Source organism: Gopherus evgoodei, chromosome 2 (assembly GCF_007399415.2).
Source record: "Gopherus evgoodei ecotype Sinaloan lineage chromosome 2, rGopEvg1_v1.p, whole genome shotgun sequence".
Lineage (NCBI taxonomy): Eukaryota > Metazoa > Chordata > Testudines > Testudinidae > Gopherus > Gopherus evgoodei.
Genome location: NC_044323.1, coordinates 203,535,627 through 203,555,143, shown reverse-complemented (window position 1 = coordinate 203,555,143; position 19,517 = coordinate 203,535,627). Strand labels below are relative to the sequence as shown.

At 43.8% G+C, this 19,517-nt stretch overlaps 1 protein-coding gene across 3 annotated transcripts in view; it reads right to left on the bottom strand.

The window, feature by feature from the left end:
* Window positions 1-19,517, bottom strand: part of CEP76 (centrosomal protein 76) — a 44,670-nt gene that overhangs the window by 5,313 nt on the left and 19,840 nt on the right. For all 3 annotated transcript variants that reach the window (XM_030552716.1, XM_030552717.1, XM_030552718.1), the window contains 3 exons: window positions 19,183-19,374; window positions 16,760-16,926; window positions 4,890-5,223 (listed from right to left, as the gene is read on the bottom strand). In XM_030552716.1, coding sequence (XP_030408576.1) covers window positions 4,890-5,223; window positions 16,760-16,926; window positions 19,183-19,374 — 693 coding nt within the window. The remainder of the gene's footprint in view (window positions 1-4,889; window positions 5,224-16,759; window positions 16,927-19,182; window positions 19,375-19,517) is intronic.

Below are 19,517 nucleotides of genomic sequence, written 5' to 3'. Positions count from 1 at the left end.
TGATCGCTGTATGGGGGAGACAAATCTGTTCTATCACAGCTCCGTTACAGAAGACGAAATGCCAAAAGCATTTGAAAAAAATTCTCCAGGTTATGATACAGAGTCCACAGCACAGTGCTGTGTGACAAACGTAACGGAAAGCCAAAGAATCAAATGGAAGCTCATGGAGGAAGGGAGAGGAGACTGAGGACTCCAGCTATTCCACAGTCCCCGCAGGCTCCGAAAAGTATTTGCATTCTTGGCTGAGCTCCCAATGCCTGTATGGTCAAACACAGTGTCCAGGGTAGTTCAGGGTATATCTCGTCAATTCCCCCCCCCCCAACACATGAAAGAAAAGGGACAAAATCGTTTCTTGACTTTTTTCAATGTCACCCTATGTGTTCTGCATGCTGCTGGTAGACGGGGTGCTGCGGCACTGAACAGTAGCATCCTCTCCTCTCCCCTCCCCCCCCCAGTGGCAGACGGTACAGTACAAAAGGACTGATAGCCGTCCTCGTCATCATCCCGTGAGTGCTCCTGGCCGGCCTCAGGTGAGGTCGGCTGGAGGCACCTGGGTAAAAATAGTAATGACTCCCAGTCATTACCAGCAGATGGTACAGAACGGCTGGTACCCGTCCTCATCATAGCAACTGGGGGCTGAGCTCCATCAGCTCCCCCCCGCCTTTCATGTCTAAAGAAAAGATTCTGTACTGTCTGGACTATCATAGCAGCGGGATGCTGGGCTCCTTTCCCCCCACCGTTTAATGTCCTGCCTGGACTATCATAGCAGCTGGAGGCTGCCTCCCCCTCATTTTATCTCACTAAAAACTCAGTGTTTCTTATTCCTGCATTCTTTATTACTTCATCACACAAATGGGGGGACACTGCAATGGTAGCCCAGGAGGGTTGGGGGAGGAGGGAAGCAATGGGTGGGGTTGTTGCAAGGGCACCCCCTAGAATGGCATGCAGCTCATCATTTCTGCGGGCTCTGACACGGAGCGGCTGTGCTCTCTGGTTCTCTGATACACTGGCTCTCTAGTACACTTGCCCCATATTCTAGGCAGGACTGACTATTTTTAGATAAAACAAAGGAGGGAATGACCTGGGAAGTCATTCCCATTTTTGTCTTTGCGCTCCCGGCCGACCTCAGCGAAGGCCAGCCAGGAGCACCCATGACAGCAGCAGACGGTACAGAATGACTGATAACCGTCATCTCATTGCCAATTTACAATGGCACAGCAGACGGTGCAGAGCGACTGGTAATCGTCTCTGCTACCTTGCAAAGGCAAATGAATGCTGCTGTGTAGCCCTGCAGTACCGCCTCTCTCAGCGGCATCTAGTACACATATGGTGACAGTGACAAGAGGCAAAACAGGCTCCATGGTTGCCATGCTATGGTATCTGCCAGGGCAATCCAGGGAAAAAGGGCGCAAAATGATTGCCTGCCGTTGCTTTCACGGAGGAAGGAATGAGTGACGACATTTACCCAGAATCACCCGCGACACTGATTTTGCATCATCATGCTTTGGGATCTCAACCCACAATTCCAATGGGCGGAGGAGACTGCAGAAACTATGGGATAGCTACGGGATAGCTACCCACAGTGCAACGCTCTAGAAATTGACGCTAGCCCTCGGTACATGGACGCACACCGCCGAATTATTGTGCTTTGTGTGGCCGCATGCACTCGACCTTATAAAATCTGTTTTACAAAACCGCTTTACGTAAAATCGGAACAATCCTGTAGTGTAGACGTACCCAGAGGGCGGATCACAAAATGGACCTGAGCAACACATCTCAAGAAACCAGTTACGGAACAGGTAGCTATCTTTTCTTCAAGTGCTTGCTCACATCCATTCCATGTTAGGTGGCTCCCAAGCAGTACCAATGGAGGCGGGTATGAGTTCATAGATGTGTAGACTGCAACACAGCTCTGCCAAACCCAGTGTCATCTGTGGCCTGCGTGATTGCACAATGCGCCATGAACATGTGAACCAAAGACCACATTGCTGCTTTGCAAATGTCCTGGATCAGAACGTGCACCAGAAAGGCTGCAGAGGATGCCTGGGCTCTGGTCAAATAGGCCCTCACGATCAGCAGCAGTGGGACCTGTGCCAGCTCGTAACAGGTCCAGATGCAGGAGCTGATCCAGTTGGAAATCCTCTGCGAGGATGCCAGAAGGCCCTTCATCCTGTCCACTGTCGCAACGAAGAGTTGGGTAGACCTGCGGAAGGGCTTGGTATGCTCCAGGTAAAACACCTGGGCACGTCTGACGTCTGGGGTGTGCAGCCTCCTTTCCTCACTAGTGGTATGTGGCCTGGAAAAAACACCAGAAGAAAGATGTCCTGGTTGACATGGAAGGAAGACACCACCTTCACAGAAAGGCTGGATGGAGTCACAGTTGAACTTTATACTTGTAGAACACAGTGTATGGTGGCTCCGATGTCAGGGCTTTAATCTCTGACGCTCATCTCACTGGATGTTATCGGCGCAAGGAAAGCGACCTTCCATGATGGGGGGAAGGAAGCAGGAGCCCAGAAGCTCAAAGGGCGGGCCCATGAGCCTAGAAAGAATCAAGTTAAGGTCCCATTGTGGGACAGGATCCAGGACCCGCCGGAAAAGCCTTTTGAGGCCTTTCAGGAATGTGACTGACATGTCGTGCGAGACCACCGTTGGACCTTGGATCAGTGGGTGGAAAGCGGAGATGGCTGTGAGGTGCACCCTGGTGGAAGAGAGTGCCAGTCCCTTGTTCTTAAGATGAAGCAGGTAATCTAAGATAGATTGCAAAGGAGGAGCATGACAGAGATGCTACGCTCAGATGCCCAGTGGGAAAACCTCTTCCACTTGGCCAGGTAGGTCGCTCTGGTGGAAAGCTTCCTGCTTTCCAGGAGGACTTGCTGGACCTCATTAGAGCAGGCCTACTCCTCTGGGTTCAACCATACAGCATCCACGCCATGAGGTGGAGGGAGGCAAGGTTGGGGTATAGGAGGCACCTGTGATCTTGTGAAATCAGATCCTGTCAGTAGGGGCCAGGGAGTGGTTGCCACTATGCCCATCAGCATGCCGAACCAATGTTGTCGCGGCCACGCCGGAGCAATTATGATGACTTGGGCCTTGTCTCTCGATCTTTTACAGGACTCTGCTGATGAGTGGTATCAGTGGCAACAAGTACATCCCCCTCCGCCCCTCCCCCCCCGAAACCATGACAGGAAGACGGTGTTGCAGAGAGTCCTTGCCCAGACCCTGCAGGGAACAGAACCGATGATGACATTTCCTATTCTGTCTCATGGCAAACAGGTCCACTTGGGGAGTTCCCACCTCTGGAAGAGCATTCAGGCTACTTCCGTATGGAACGATCACTCATGGTGAGAGAAAAAGGACCTGCTGAGGCAATCTGCCAGCATGTTCCTGATGTTGGGGAGGTGACAGGCCTCCAGACTGATCGCATGCTTGATGTAGAAATCCCACAACTGGAGAGCCTCTTGACAGAGAGCCAACGAGCATGCTCCCCTTTGCCTGTTGATGTAGAACATAAAGGCCATATTGTCCCATCAACACTCTCACCACCTTGCCTGACAGATGTGGTAGGAAGACCCCACAGGCCAAACGTATCACCCTGAGCTCCTTGATGTTTATGTGCAATGTCATCTCCACTGGGGACCATGTCCGCTGGGTCTGTAGCTCACCTAGATGTGCTCTTCAGCCGACATCTGAAGCGTCCAATATTAGTTCAACCGAATGGTGCAGGCTGTCGAATGGAACCCCTTCCAGGACAGCCTGGGATCTGTCCCCATTGCAGTGAGGTGAGTATCCCCAGTGAGATGGCAACGACTTTATCTGGGTGATCGCTGGACTGGGACTAGACTGTCGCCAGTCACTGTTGCAAGGGATACTTTCTGAGCCTTGCACGGTGGACAATGCACATACATGCTGCCATGTGGCCCAGCAAACACAGATATATCCAAGCTGTGGTTAGAGGGAATACAGAGACCCCCTGCAATGAGATCCACTATCATCTGTAACCTCTCCTGTGGCAGGAAAGGTCTGGCACAGGTGGAGTCGAGCACCACTCCGATAAATTCTATCCTTTGCACTGGAACGAACATTGTCTTCTTGTCATTCACCAACTGGCCCAGGGACCGGCACGTGACCTGTAGCACTGCCATGTCCTGTTGGAGTTGAGATCTGGAACAGCCTTTGACCAGTCAGTTGTTAAGAAACGAGTATCGCTGAATACCTCGGGGCCTGAGGTAAGCTGCTACCATCGACATGCACTTTGTAAACACACTAAGTAACACTGTTTTAAAGTTAAGAAAGAGATGAGCCTAAGAGGGACTTAAATCCAGGAATGCTATATACAGGAGGTTATATGTGGAACAAGGTGTAATTTTTTAAATAAGTATTAGCCAAATCTTACAGAAATTAACGTGAAGATTTAACGGGTATATCATAAAGATTAATCCCAAGTCTTTAGCAGATGTTTAAAGATTAACCTATATAACTAGCATTTCTTCAAAAATATATTGCATTTGCTTTTAAAAGGGCTTCTTTACACCCAATGCAGAAAGAATCAACCGCAGCACATTACTGCACTATAAGAAATCAGTTAAACAGGAGAAGGGACAATTCCGACCTTGGAAGGTACGAGATATTTTTAAACTTGTAAAGTACTCAGACATTAGAGTGATTAAAACAAATACAAAGTTTGAAATTGCTTGATGCAATCTTCTCCAACAGTTTCTTTCAGTCACATACACTAAACAGTGGTGCAAGGGTTACTGCTGGAAGCATGTATTGTACACCAAAAAGCCAAACCAAAACGCCCCCCTCCAAATTTTATACAAGTAGATACTAAAAGCTCGATACTTCATTTATTTGGCATACCAATGAAAAACATGAAAGAACTCTACCTTTCTGTGTTCTGACACCAGTATTCTCAGCTGTAATTCTATTTCATTGCTTATTACCACAGCATCTATTGTGGAAGCACAAAGAGGGGGAAAAGGAGGAAGAGAAGTTGTGGCCCCTGGAGAACACACAGATTTGATTGCTTCTCCACTCATTGGTTTCCATTTAGATTCATCATGCAGATCAAACACACAGACTTCCACTGCATCGGAGGGCTGGCAATTCCCCAAGAACTTCTGATGATTGAAGACACATCCTACTGTTCGATAAGGGTACACTGGCTTGGGTTGTTCAACAAGTGGAGGGTCATCAGGACTGATAGGATTGTGGATATATCTGAAGATCAAAAAGATGTGCTATTGTATTAAGAATATTTTAAAGTAAAAAATATTTACTTTATTGGGAAAGGGTTACAAGATATAAGTATCTAGCTGGCATAGAAATATAGTGAGATTGTTTCACCATGAAAGAACCTTGCATCACAAATTCCTTTTCTTAATATACGGTAATTTAAATTGCCTTTTCTTTTTTCCATTTACAGAAAAAGTTATTATGATCAAATTAACATTTTTCTTTTAATCTAGAGAAGCAGCTTGTTTTGAAGCTTAAAAATCAGGCATGATTACTCAGTCAACTACTCAACTGATGGCAATTAAAATCAACTTTTCAACTGTTTCAAGAAAGAATGAATAGGAACAATTACTTCCCTCTTCCCATTAGATTTTCAGAGAAACACAGTTTCACATTATAAAACATCCCATTGTGTGTTTATAAACAGAAAATAGCAATGCAGAATTGCAAAGTCATTTTCAAAGCTGGACAGTAATAAGTCCCTTTCACAAAATCAAAAGTCCTTATTCTTCAAATTCATGATCATGTAGTTATTCATGTATCACCTTTCATTTCAACAAAACCACCATAATTTGAAATGACATTGCATAAAATATAAAATATTTAATATTCTTCTTTAAACAGTACTTTTCAGTGGAAACTCTTAGCTAACAGATAACATTGTTATCTTTGAAAAGTCTTTTTATGACTCCCATAGTCAAAGCTAAGAACTCAAAGTCATTACAGTATTACAGTCATTACAGTTAGCCTTTTACAGTTCTCCTCTGATGCACTTTATATATTTCAGATTAATAGTTAGGTTGAACACCTGGACTAAACACCCATCATTCATAAGTTGTACATTATACATTTAGAATGTTTTGCTTAAAGAGGTCCACTTAAATAGTTTAGGACCAGCAGCTGGTCTACTTTGCAAGTAGTATCTAGTTAGGAAAAAAAGTCTTCCAAATTCTCAAGATTCATTTAGAAAACAAACTCATAGCACTTCTTGCTCAGAATGTTTTGGTTTTTTTTTAAAAAGACAACATTCCCCTCCAAAACCCCCAACAATATGGAGTGTGATGAGGTGTCCCCCCTCCTCACACCAGGCCTGAATGGGCTAATGTGGGTCTGGGATGCCTATTAGGTTACCTGGCTGCACCAGGGACAGCCAAGCTTAACAGATCATGAAGCCCAGCTGGGCAGGAGTAGGCTGAAGAAAGGAAGTTTGTAACACAAGGGGGCTGCAGGGGAAGAGTCTGCAGTCACTCTCAGGAACAGAGAGGTGGTGAGGAGGAAGCCTGGGAACAGAAGCAGCCCTGAGATCCTAGCCATGAAAGAAGGATCAACCTAGAGAAGTTGCAGGGCAGAAAAAGTCTAGGTAGGAAGTCATGCAGGGAAAAAACAGCAAAGAGAGGCTGCTGCTGGTTATAGGGTCCCTGCACTGGAACTCCATGTAGTGGGAGAGCCTGGGTTCCCCTCCAGTCACTGGAAAGTGGCATGAGCTTGGAGTTGGGACCAAAGACCCTCTTGTTAGGATATCATACAATTTTACGTCTGACTCGGTTACTCTGGAAGGGAAGGACTAAATTGTGACCTGGCCAGAGGACAGAATTACAGAAGAAAAACCACCACGATGACAGAGTGATCATCAGCAGGGAATGCCATACAGGGAGAGAGCTGCTACATCATGAAGACATGCTCCTGTGATAAAATGAACCCCTTTGCAGGGGGCTACCAAAAGAAAATGTGAATGTTCCCCTCTTGGCTCTGCAAAGGTGTTACTATGAACCATTCCAGCAGTTGTGCACATTCCTAACTATGTACTATAATGATGTATTACAAAAATGTGTTTTCTGGGCTATTTTCCATTAGATACGTTTTCCATTTTTAAAAAACATGCATTATCCAATAGCGTAGGGCAATAGTCCCCAACCTTTTTGTCTGGTGGGCACCAGACGAAGGACCGTGGCGACGGTCAAGCATCCACAGGCCAGGACGTGGGCATGTTGGGGACCCCTGATGTAGTGGTTGGGAGTGAGCTAACAACCCGTTCCCATAAAAAACAGACATTGTTACAGTTGCTACACTATTGGTTAGTTCAACAAACTCAATCCAACTCAGTTCAATTCTAACAGACCTAGAAGGGAAATCATGACTTTAAGAGGGCAATCCCACAAGGAAGTTACATGCTGATGAGTTTGCTCTTTCCTAAATCCATAACCGAAATTGGTACACGGACAGTTCGGACACTACATGAGCCTAATGAAATGATCCAAGTAACAAAAGAAATGGACAGATATAAACTACATAAACTAGGCCTAAATAAAATGAGAAGGCTAATGTCAGGACAAATAACTCTGTCAAGTGAGAACGTTCTACTATATCTTGGGCTATTGAATGACACCAGTGACATATACAGAGATGGCATGGGTTTGAAACTATCAAGGAAGGCAGCCAAAAGCCTGACAGAATGGGCACCAATTTCAAAGTCTTATAACACTTTTACATCAATATTCCAGAAATTGTCTATTATTCAATGTTCTGCTCCAACAAATCAAGCTAGTCAGGAAGGAAAAATAAAAAAAATATTTTTTTCTATGAGCAGCTGCAGAACATAATACACAAAGTCCTGAAAAGATATGTTCTAGTAACTGGAAATGTGAACACTAAGGCCTAGTCTACGCTACGGGTTTATACCGAATTTAGCAGCGTTAAACCAAATTAACCCTGCACCTGTCCACACAATGAAGCCCTTTATATCAATATAAAGGGCTCTTAATATCAATATCTGTACTCCTCCCCGACGAGGGGAGTAGAGCTCAAATCGGTATTGCCATTTTGGAATGGGGTTAGTTTGGCTGCAATTCGACAGTATTGGCCTCCGGGAGCTATCCCATAGTGCACCATTGTGACCGCCCTGGACAGCAATCTGGAGTCGGATGCACTGGCCAGGTAGATAGGAAAAACCCTGCAAACTTTTGAATTTCATTTCCTGTTTGGCCAGCGTGGAGAGCTGATCAGGTAACAATGCAGTCTCCTGAGAATCGAAAAAGAGCTCCAGCATGGACCGCACGGGAGGTACTGGATCTGATCGCTAAATAGGGAGAGGATTCCGTGCTAACAGAACTCCGTTCCAAAAGACGAAATGAAAAAAACATTTGAAAAAACTTCAAGGCCATGATGGAGAGAGGCCACACTAGGGACTCAGTACAGTGCCGTGTGAAAGTTAAGGAGCTCAGACAAGCCTACCAGAAAACCAAAGAAGCAAACGGAAGGTCCGGGGCAGGGCTGAAAACATGCCGCTTCTGTGCTGAGCTGCATGCAATTCTAGGGGGATCCGTCACCACTACCCCACCCCGTCCATGGATTCCGAGGTGGGGGTAATCTTAGCAATGGCTGAGGATTCTGCGGACGCGGAAGATGAGGAGGAGGAAGAGGACAATGAGCTTGCAGAGAGCACACAGCACTCCATTCTCCTCAACAGCCAGGAACTTTTTCTCAGCCTGACAGAAGTCCCCTCCCACCCTTCCCAAGCTACTATCCCAGACAATGAAGCCATGGAAGGGACCTCTGGTGAGTGTACCTTTGTAAATATAAAACATGGTTTAACAGCAAGCATTTTTTAATGATTAATTTGCCCTGAGCACTTGGGATGCATTTGCTGTTACTGGAAAAGTCTGTTAACATGTCTGGGGATGGCGTGGAAATCCTCCAGGGACATCTCCATGAAGCTCTCCTGGAGGTACTCCAAAAGCCTTTGCAGAAGGTTTCTGGGCAGGGCAGCCTTATTCCGTCCTCCATGGTAGGACACTTGACCACGCCATGCATGTAGCAAGTAATCTGGTATCATTGCATGATAAAGCCTAGCTGCGTATGCTCCTGGTGTTCACTGGCATTCAAGCAACATCCGTTCTTTATCTCGCTGTGTTATCCTCAGGAGAATGATATCGTTCATGGTAACCTGGTTGAAATATGGGAATTTAATTAAGGAGAGGGACAAAGATGGTTGGGCTGTTTGCCTGTTGCTTAAAAGAAATCCTTCCCTGCATTTAGCCAAGCAGGCGGGGGGGAGGGTGATTGGCGCTGAGCTTTTTCACATTTGGCTAGCTGGGATCTTCCCTGCTACCAGCCATGCAGTGGGGTGGAGGGTGGCCAGCAGCAATCTTCCATCATACCAGCTACACGGTGGGGGGAGGGGTAAAGCGATCATCCCAGAGAATTGGATGGTGGCAGTTCTGGTGCTGCACGTTAACAGGAAAGAAGCAGCACTCAACAGGCTTTGCTTGCTATTTGGTAAAGGAGGGGGCTGGATATATGAAGGCTACAGAAGTCGAAAGACAATGGCTTACCATGGCCACATGCAAGCCGAATTCTGATGCCCGGACCTGCGTCTGTGATCTCTAACACCAAAGCCACAGGCACTCAATACTGAGATGCAAAATGGGGCCTTGTAGTGAGATCACATGTGCTATGTAAGGTGAATAGTGTTGTTCACCATGAAAGAGTATAACCATTGTTCTGTAAAATATATATTTTTAAATACTGCTCTCCCTTTTTTCCCTCCCTCCTGCAGCTGCAAATTTTCCAGTCTCCCTCCTCCATCCTGAAGGCTAGCTCACATAGGGCGGCAGAAAGAAAAGATGCAAGAGGAAATATTCTCAGAAATCATGGAAGTGACCCGCAATGAAAGAGCTCATCTGAATGAGTGGAAGGACGTGGTATCAAAGTACAGGAAAGATGCCAGTGAACATGAGGAGAGGAGAGACGCTCGAGATGAGAGGTGTCGGCAGGCAGATCAGAGGTGTCAGCAGGAAGATCAGCCGTGGCGGGATGCAACTCTGTGGCTGCTGGGTGATCAAACTGACATGCTCTGGCATCTGGCGGAGCTTCAGGAATGGCAGCAGGATCACAGAGTGCCACTGCAGCCCCTGTATAATCATCCTCCCCCCTCACCACGTTCCTTAGCCTCGTCACCCACCAGACGACTAAGAACACGTGAGGGGAGGCTCCGTGCACCTGCCCATTCCACCCCAGTGGACAGCCCAACCAAAAGGCTGTCATTATTTTGAAAATTTTTAGTGGTCTTCTCTTTCTCTCCTACCCTCCTCCCAAACCCCACCTAGGCTACTTTGTCAGTTCTCTCCCTCTTTTTATAATTAATTAATTAATTAATTAAAGAGCATGATTTTTAAATGAGAGTGACTTTATTTCCTTAGGAAGCAAGCGGTAATCGAAGGGGGAGGGAGGGTGACTTACAGGCAATGAGTCAATCAAGGCGGGGCGGGTGGGGAGGGGAGTTCATCACGGAGAAACAAACCCAACAGTCACACCGTACCCTGGCCCGTGATGAAACTGGTTTTCAAAGCCTCTCTGATGCGCACCACTTCCTGGTGTGCTCTTCTAATCGCCCTGGTGTCTGGCTGCGTGTAATCAGCAGCCAGGTGATTTGCTTCAGCCTCCCACCCTGCCATAAAGGTCTCCCCCTTACTCTCACAGAGATGTGGAGCACACAGCAAGCAGCAATAACAAAGGGGACACTGGTTTGGCTGAGGTCTGAGTGAGTCAGTAATGTGTACCAGCGCGCCTTTAAACGGCCAAATGCACATTCTACCACTATTGTGCACTTGCTCAGCCTGTAGTTGAACAACTCCTGACTACTGTCCAGGCTGCCTGTGTATGGCTTTATGAGCCATGGCATCAAGGTGTAGGCTGCGTCCCCCAGGATAACTACAGGCATTTCAACATCCCCAACTGTTAATTTCTGGTCTGGGAAGTAATTCCCTTGCTGCAGCCGTTTAAACAGAGTAGAGTTCCTGAAGACGCGAGCGTCATGAACCCTTCCCGGCCATCCCATGTGGATGTTGGTGAAACGTCCCTTGTGATCCACCAGTGCTTACAGCACCATTGAAAAGTACCCCTTGCGGTTTATGTACTGGGTGCCCTGGTGCTCCGGTGCTAAGATAGGGATACGGGTTCCATCTATCGCCCCACCACAGTTAGGGAATCCCATTGCAGCACAGCCATCCACTATGACCTGCACATTTCCCAGAGTCACAACTTTTTCTGGCTGCAGCTTAATGATTACTTTGGCTACTTGCATCACAGCAGCCCCCACAGTAGATTTTCCCACTCCAAATTGATTCCCGACTGATTGGTAGCTCTCTGGCGTTGCAAGCTTCCAGAAGGCTATCGCCACTCGCTTCTCAACTGTGAGGGCTGCTCTCATCTTGGTAATCTGGCGTTTCAGGGCAGGGGAAAGCAAGTCACAAAGTTCCATGAAAGTGCCCTTACGCATGCGAAAGTTTCACAGCCACTGGGAATCGTCCCACACCTTCAACACTATGCGGTCCCACCAGTCTGTACTTGTTTCCCGGGCCCAAAATCGGCGTTCCATGGCTAGAACCTGCCCCATTACCAGCAGGATCCCCAAAGCGCAGGGGCCCGCGGTTTGAGAGAATTGTGTCCATGTCCTCATCACTCTCGTCGCCGCGCTGCCGTAGCCACCTCCTTCTCGCTTGGTTTTACAAGTCCTGGTTCAGCACAGACTCCACGAAAATGCGTGGTGTTTACAATGTCCATGACTGCTGTCTTGAGCTCAGCAGGCTCCATGCTTGCCATGCTACGGCGTCTGCACAGTTCACCCAGGGAAAAAGGCGCCAAATGGTTGTCTGCTACTTGAACGGAGGGAGGGGTGAGGCTGTACCCAGAACCACCCGCGACAATGTTTTTTGCCCAATCAGGCACTGGGATCTCAAACCAGAATTCCAATGGGAGACGGAGACTGTGGGAACTATGGGATAGCTATTGGATAGCTACCCACATTAAATCAACATTAGCCTTGGTACATGGACGCACACCATCAAATTAATGTACTTAGTGTGGCCGGGTGCACTCGACTTTATACAATCTGTTTTAAAAAATGGTTTCTGTAAAAATCAGAATAATCCTGTAGTGTAGACATACCCTAAAGTAAGGAACAACAGTGGCAGGGAAGTAATTATGGGGAAACAAGACTTTGGTGACGTTAACGAAAATGGTGAAATGTTTGCTGATTTTTGTGGAATGAATGATTTGGTCATTGGAGGAATTATCTTCTTACACCATATAATTCATAAGTTGGAGGTTACGAGACCACAGAACAGGGAAACAAACTGATCATGTTACAATTTGGCACAAATGAAGAAGTTTAGAATGCAGCAGGAAGGGGGCAGATCTGGGAATGCACTGCACACTAGTGATAGCTAAGTTGATAACACAAATAAGAACAAAGAAAAAAAAATCTGAATACCAGGTGTCTATATCACACCACCACCAAACTAAAACAGATGACAACACAAAAAGCTAGCAAACAGATACAAGGTACTTGAAGATTAAGATGACGAAACAGCAGAAAGCAAATGAAAAAAGAGGTAAAGTAAATTTTCACTAAAACTTGTGAAGGAGTGCTGACATTCAGGGAGAAACATCACAACAAAATGGTTATCTGAGGATATATGGTAGAAAACAGAAGATGCAAAATTAAATAAACTAAAATCTAGCAAGAACAAGAACACAAGATTCGATGACTCCAGGAGAAATATGCTGTAAAGAACAAAAAAGAGGCCAAAAAGGGTGCTAGGAAAGGCAAATGAAACTTTATAGATAAAATGGCAACAGATGCATGGACTACTCCAGCCCAAAATGACACGAAGACACTGTACAACATCATTAGACAGTTGTCAGAAAGAAAAACAAATACCAACCAATCTGTTCAAGACAGTGAGGGCAACTTAACAACAAATATGCCCAAAGAACTAAATACATGGAGGAAGTACTTGAGTCAACAGTTGACTGGCAAGCCAGTGGCCAATTTCCCAAGGACAGAAGAAGAAATGGATGATGAGCTAGGATCTAACAGGAGAACTGAAGTACAGAAAGTAGTCAATCAGTTAAAAAGTGGAAAGGCACGAGGGCCGGATAACATTCCAACTGAGGTCCTTAAGGTACACTTGAAGAACACAGTAGACATTTTGATGGGCTGATTAAAAAAAAGGGTCACATATTGAAGCTTTCAAAGAAAGGAGATCTCTGTCAGTGTAAAAACTAGAAGGGCATTCAACTACTGTCTATCCCAGGTAAGGTATTTACCATTTTCTTTATTCTGGCTAGAATAATACGTGTAGATTCAAGGTTATAAGAAGAAGAGACAATGATTCAGACAGGAAAAACCATGTATTATCATACAGTGAACCTATGCATCATCACAGAACTGTTGACCAAATGACAGTCACTGGTTTATATGAATTTTACTGATTTCCAAACCCTTTGATACAGTAACAGAACAGTGTGATAGAAATTGCTATGCCACTATGGAATCACTCAAAAATTTATGAACACAGTTCAGATCATCTAATAAAATTGGAAATGCCAAGTACTAATGACTAAAGCGTTCAAGATTACTGCGAGCATCTGGCAAGGATGTCTTGTCATCCATGATCTTTTTACTGGCAGTGATTGGTTAATGACAAAAATCATAGAATACCCAAGTGGCAAACAATAGATTCTCACATAGAGGTTAGAGGACCTTAACTTTGCAGATGCAAAGGCCAATGCACCATTAGTAGGATTGAAAATCACCACAGAGAAAGTTAATACCACAAGAATTAACATACAAGAAAAATCAATAATATTTTCTGGGACTGACTCAGAGATCCGACATTTCACATATCTTGGCAGCATTGTAAGTATAACATGTGGAGTAATCAAAAACCTTAAAGCTAAAATAGCAAAAGCCAGACATGCCTTTCTATCTCTACATATAATTTGGAGAAATAACTCTTGCCTTTCAAACTAAACTTTGAATATTTAACACCATTGTGCAGTCAGTCTTATTATATGGTGCTGACACTTGGAAACTTAACCTTACTATCTAAATTCCAGTTTTCTGTGAACAGCTGCCTTAGACAAATGCTCAATACCAGGCAGACACAAAAAAAGAAAGAATCACAAAGAATGTAGAGGAGAACGAAACAAAATGAAAATGGAGATTGCTGTGACATAAATGGAGAAAAGAACCAAAGAAGATAGGTGTTGGACTGGAACAGCAAACAGGGAAGGCAGCGGTGAAGGCCCAATGTTCCACACAAAAAAGGAGAGGGAAAGAGAATATCTCTCTCTTTAAAAGTTGTTAATTTGGCATTGTTCTTTTAAAAGCAAATGCAGTAAGTGCAGATGAGGGGAATGCCAGTGCTCAGAGTGCTGCCTAGTTATTTTTTTTCTTTTTATTTTGCACATGTACCTTTCTGCTCTGTAGGTATTATTACTTGAACAATGCAATATCGCATAACAATTGGACAAGAAAGATAACCTACATACTCTAAAATACAGAGCATTCTATGCTCCTCCAAAATGACTGAAGAGATAGAATGGCATAGCAACGTTAATTCACTGACTGAGCTCTTTGAAGCTTTAAGAGAAGCAGTTGCTCATCAGCTGACTGCACTACATAATATGAACTAAACAAATGATATATTTCGTGCAAGTATGAATAAATGGATTGTTACCCAGACTGGAAGTTTATGTAAGAACGTTCCGTGAAGGTGAAGTGGGGGCAACAGTGTAGGATTTCATGTGATCTCATGCTAGTTTTAAACACCTTCCATCTGCAGAGCAATAGTGATATCTTGGCACATCACCAGCTGGTGAAGTAGGTCACTATCTCAAACTCTGAGATAGTGATATTCCAAACATCTCAGGTATAAAGAGCAGAGCATCTGTGCCAGGTCACTGGTGGCCAGTGGACAGAGTGAGCTGCTCAGTAAGTGGGCCGAAGAATCAAAGATCAGTCTGGAGCCAGACCAGACCAAAGTCAGAGTCCATCACCAAACTGAAAGCACAGGAGAGAACCAGGGTTAGGATGGGACAGAATCTTGCACCGGGGTCAGCAAGGGTCCTAAGCTGAAGACAGTAAACCAAGATCAGGATCAGGAGCCAGACCAAGGTCAAGAGCTAAGAGTCTGGAATCCAGGCAAGTCACAGCGAGCAGCAGTGAGGTGTGGGTCTAGGACAAAAGCACACTAGAGTTCTACGTTGCTAAGACAACTCCCAGAAATGGCCTCCTAGTTTATATGGAGAGTGCCAGCCAATCAGGTAATCATGAATGGCTGTCACTCATGGCCCTGTGGGCAGGACTTCCTGCAGGGCTTAGATTCTCATTACTTCTTGGTGGCAACTCCTCCTGGGCTCCTGGCTGTGATAAGAAAATGGCACTTGCCTCAGACCCGGCAGCTCCTTGTTCTAGTGTGATGGGTTTTTACACAGAGACCCAAAAGATGGGTGTGACGTTGCACTCTATATGATTTTATCAAAGTATGCTGATGAGTGCGAGTAACTAAATATGCTTCATGCAAAAGACCTCTTGTAAGGTATCATTACAAAGTGTATAATCTACTGAGTGTGATCATCCTATTTGTATAAATGTAACACTCTTGTATCTGAAACTAGAAATATGAAATATAGCTGTGAGGGCCTACTGTAATTATGTAAAGTGTGGGCCATTAATGGTAGTTTGGAACCTTGATGGCTCCCATTAACCAGGACAATTGACTGTGGATGGCTGTTTGCAGGCAGGCCTTCCTGTGAGTCAGGCTGGGAAGAATGAAGACTTGGGGATCATGTCACCTGAACTGGAATCCATCTTTAACCTGGTGTTTTTCTGTTCGGAAGGAAGGGTAGCAACCCAGAGGGACAAAGGATTACCATCTTATGCAAAAGATATATAAGTGGGTGGAACAGAACAAAGGTGGGAGCCATCATGAGAAATCCCCTAGCTACCACCTGAGCTACAGCAAGGGCTGTACAGGGGAAAGGACTGTGCCCAGACTAGGAAGGCATCCAGTCTGTGAAAGAAACGTGTTGAAACATCTCTGAGGGTGAGATTTTATCTGTATTCAGTTTTATTACTGTATTAGGCTTAGATTTGTGTTTTGTTTTATTTTATTTTACTTGGTAATTCACTTAGTTCTGTCTGTTACTACTTGGAACCAATTAAATTCTACATTATGTATTTTATAAAATTACTTTTACTTATTAAATAAGCCAGAGTATGTATTAATACCTGGGGAGCGGGGGCAAGGGCCAACAGCTGTACATATCTCTATCAATGTTATAGAGAGTGAACAATTTATGAGTTTACCCCGTATAAGCTTCATACAGGGTAAAACCGATTTATTTGGGGTTTGGACCCCATTGGGAGTTGGGCATCTGAGTGTTAAAGACAGGAACACTTCTGTAAGCTGTTTTCAGTTAAGTCTGCAGCTTTGGGGCACGTGGTTCAGACCCTGGGTCTGTGTTGGAGCAGACTGGCATGTCTGGCTCAACAAGACGGGGTGCTGGAGTCCCAGGCTGGCAGGGAAAGAAGGGGCAGAAGTAGACTTGGCACATAGGTTGGCAGCCCCAAGCTGGTTTCTGTAATCCAACCTGTCACAATGGGAACCTGCAGTAATATCACCTATGTTTGGAAAATACATTATCTTAATTGCCCTAATTTCATTTTACTCACCTGTGTCCTGTTAAACTCTCCCAAAAAGTGATGGTTCCATCAGTCCCACAAGTCATTACCCATGTGTGAGGGACTCCTTTTGCTTTTGTTCCTACACAAACAAAGGCTTCCAATCCATATCCAAGGAGAAGGCTGCACAGAAGGTTAGCATGATCTTCACAGTCACCCTAGATAGCAAATATATTTATTAACTGCGTGAACACAAATTGCAGTAATTTTTAAGGCTTCTAATCATGATGCACCAAGCCTTTTTTAAAAATAATTTATCTACAAAAAGAGCACAGTAGAACAATAGTAGGGTATTTTTAAAAATGAGAAATGTGTGTGTTATCAAGTATCTTAAAATTCTTTTGTGAATATATTACTCATGGAAGATGGCAGGTCTGACAACCATGGAGACTGTACTACCCAGAAGACAAGTACAGCAGAGAAACAGTAAGAAACAATCCATACATACAATAAATACTCTAAGGCAAGTTCATGCATTAACCTGCCAGTGTGCCTCAGCTGCATTCCAGAAGCAATATTTCTAAGGGGCATGAGATATGTGCCACTTTCCATCTCCGTTACATTTTCATCCTCTCAGAGGAGACTAACAGTTTTATTTGTGGTGGTTTCATCATGTGGATACCTGACCACTAGGAACTAGACGGAGATCTCCAACTCACTTCACAGACAAACTTATTATTCTAGTCTGGTGGCCTGTTAAATCTCTCCACCTGACAAGTCTCTTAGTTCTCTGCAACATTGCTTCATTTCCTCTAAGAGTGACTAAAAAACGCCCCCAAAAATAAAAACAAAATTTCATTTTGAACTGAATCAGTGTGATGCAATTTTTAAGAAAGCTTTTGTTCTGTATCTTGCATCACACTTAGGATATGAGTATTATTTGAGAATATTTCTACTTATTTTATTTTGGAGTGACTTTAAACCGAAACAGGAGCTGGAAGAACATCAACACAGGAAGCAGCCCTCTGAAATAGTACAGGTACATAAATCAGGCAAGTATCTGAGGAAATATAAAAGCTCTATTGAATTATCACACCCAAAGGGTAATAATTAAGCCAATTTACAAAACAGTCTGAAAAAAAGAGAGAAAAAAATTTTAGATTTTATTTTTCAAGGTTGTTGTTTTTTTTGTTTTAAGACCACCATTAAGCAATTACATTTAAAAAAATTCTTTAGAATAGTTAAAAGAAAATTAATGCAGCTAAATACAACTCTCAACTACAAAAGAACATCTTCTTTAAGAAGCTGTAAAGCAATTCTTTGAAATACATACCTAATAATTCAGAGAAGGAATTACCGTAAATACTGAAAGTGATCTCAGATATCCCGAAGTCAGCTGAGATTTTACAAAACAGTGTCTCAAATATTAGATGTCAGAGTTTTGCATTTCTCAAACAAAAACATATGGTTTCCAAGTTTTTACAAAGAAGATCAGAAGTTGTCTTCCTTAAAATACATGCTCTATTCTCTACTTTCACCTCTAAGAAAAAGTTTTCCAAAAGTCCTGCATAACACTCCAGTGTAGACACTTGAGTCTTTTCAGGAAAGTTAAATATTGCATTCCTGAATTATTCTCATGATGTTGTATGTTTTCCTAAATTTATTATTTTATACCCTGACAAGTTTTCAATGCTCATGTAAAACCCCCCAAAAAAGCACTTACTGAAAGCAGTGTGGGTGAATCCATAGGGCCCCCACCTGATGTTAGGGGTCATTATGATGTTGAAGGACAATAAATTAAACCAAGATTCTATCCATTTGTGCTCATTAAAGATCCCATGGACCTTTCACAGGAATCGTGTTAATATTTTAACTAAATTTTAATTTGGGAAACTGCATTCTGCCTGTAGTTTCAGTTGGCTATGGTATTCTGCACTTCCTATGATAAACATACAGGTGAAATTATTTTTTATGGTTTAAGACTTCAGAGGTGGCAGAACTTCAGCGAGGGGGGGGCGTTCAGAAGATACTTGCTTCCCTCTGTGTTGCATTCTGGGATTATTTGTGATGAAAGAAGATATTTATTCAGATATACAGTAGATGCAATCCATGATAACCTGTACAGTCCCTACCAGTCTAATGTACATTGTGAAAATTGAATACAAAGATTTGTTTCCCATCTGTTTATAGCATATCCCCCCTCAAAAAAAGAGAGAGGCTTGTAAGAGACTTTTCACCTTTCTTTGGCTCATTCAAAACACTCCTTGCCTATTGTTTAATGTATATGTCATGATATGAAACATACAAGATAGGCACAGGTTATCATTTGTAATTTAGAACATATGCCCTTTGAAATAGAGTTAAATGTGTATATTTTTCAACATATAAAATATTAGTCACTTTAAATAATTAAAAATATAGCACGGCAGTTATAACAACCATATTGTTTTACACAAAGGACTATCCCATTATACCTTATTTCTACACAGAAAAGCTAGAAGGGTGCACCACTGTTCTTGTTTACCACCACCTCCTCCAATAACGGGGGCTCTTTCATAACCAAGGACGTTAACAAATCTTGCAGCTTGCCTGGGTGTGTCCAGCAACCGGCCTGCTCGAAGTGGTCTGACATATGAACATACAGGATGGTTTATCCCATTTTCATCCTGAACAATAAAAAAATTGCGATGAATGGGGATTAATTAAAGTTCCATGTGAAAACAAAATCCCATCAATCTTTTCTGGGAATGAACTGCTGCATAGCAAGATGAAACTTGTGTATAGCTAACTCTCATCTTTTGCTTTAAAA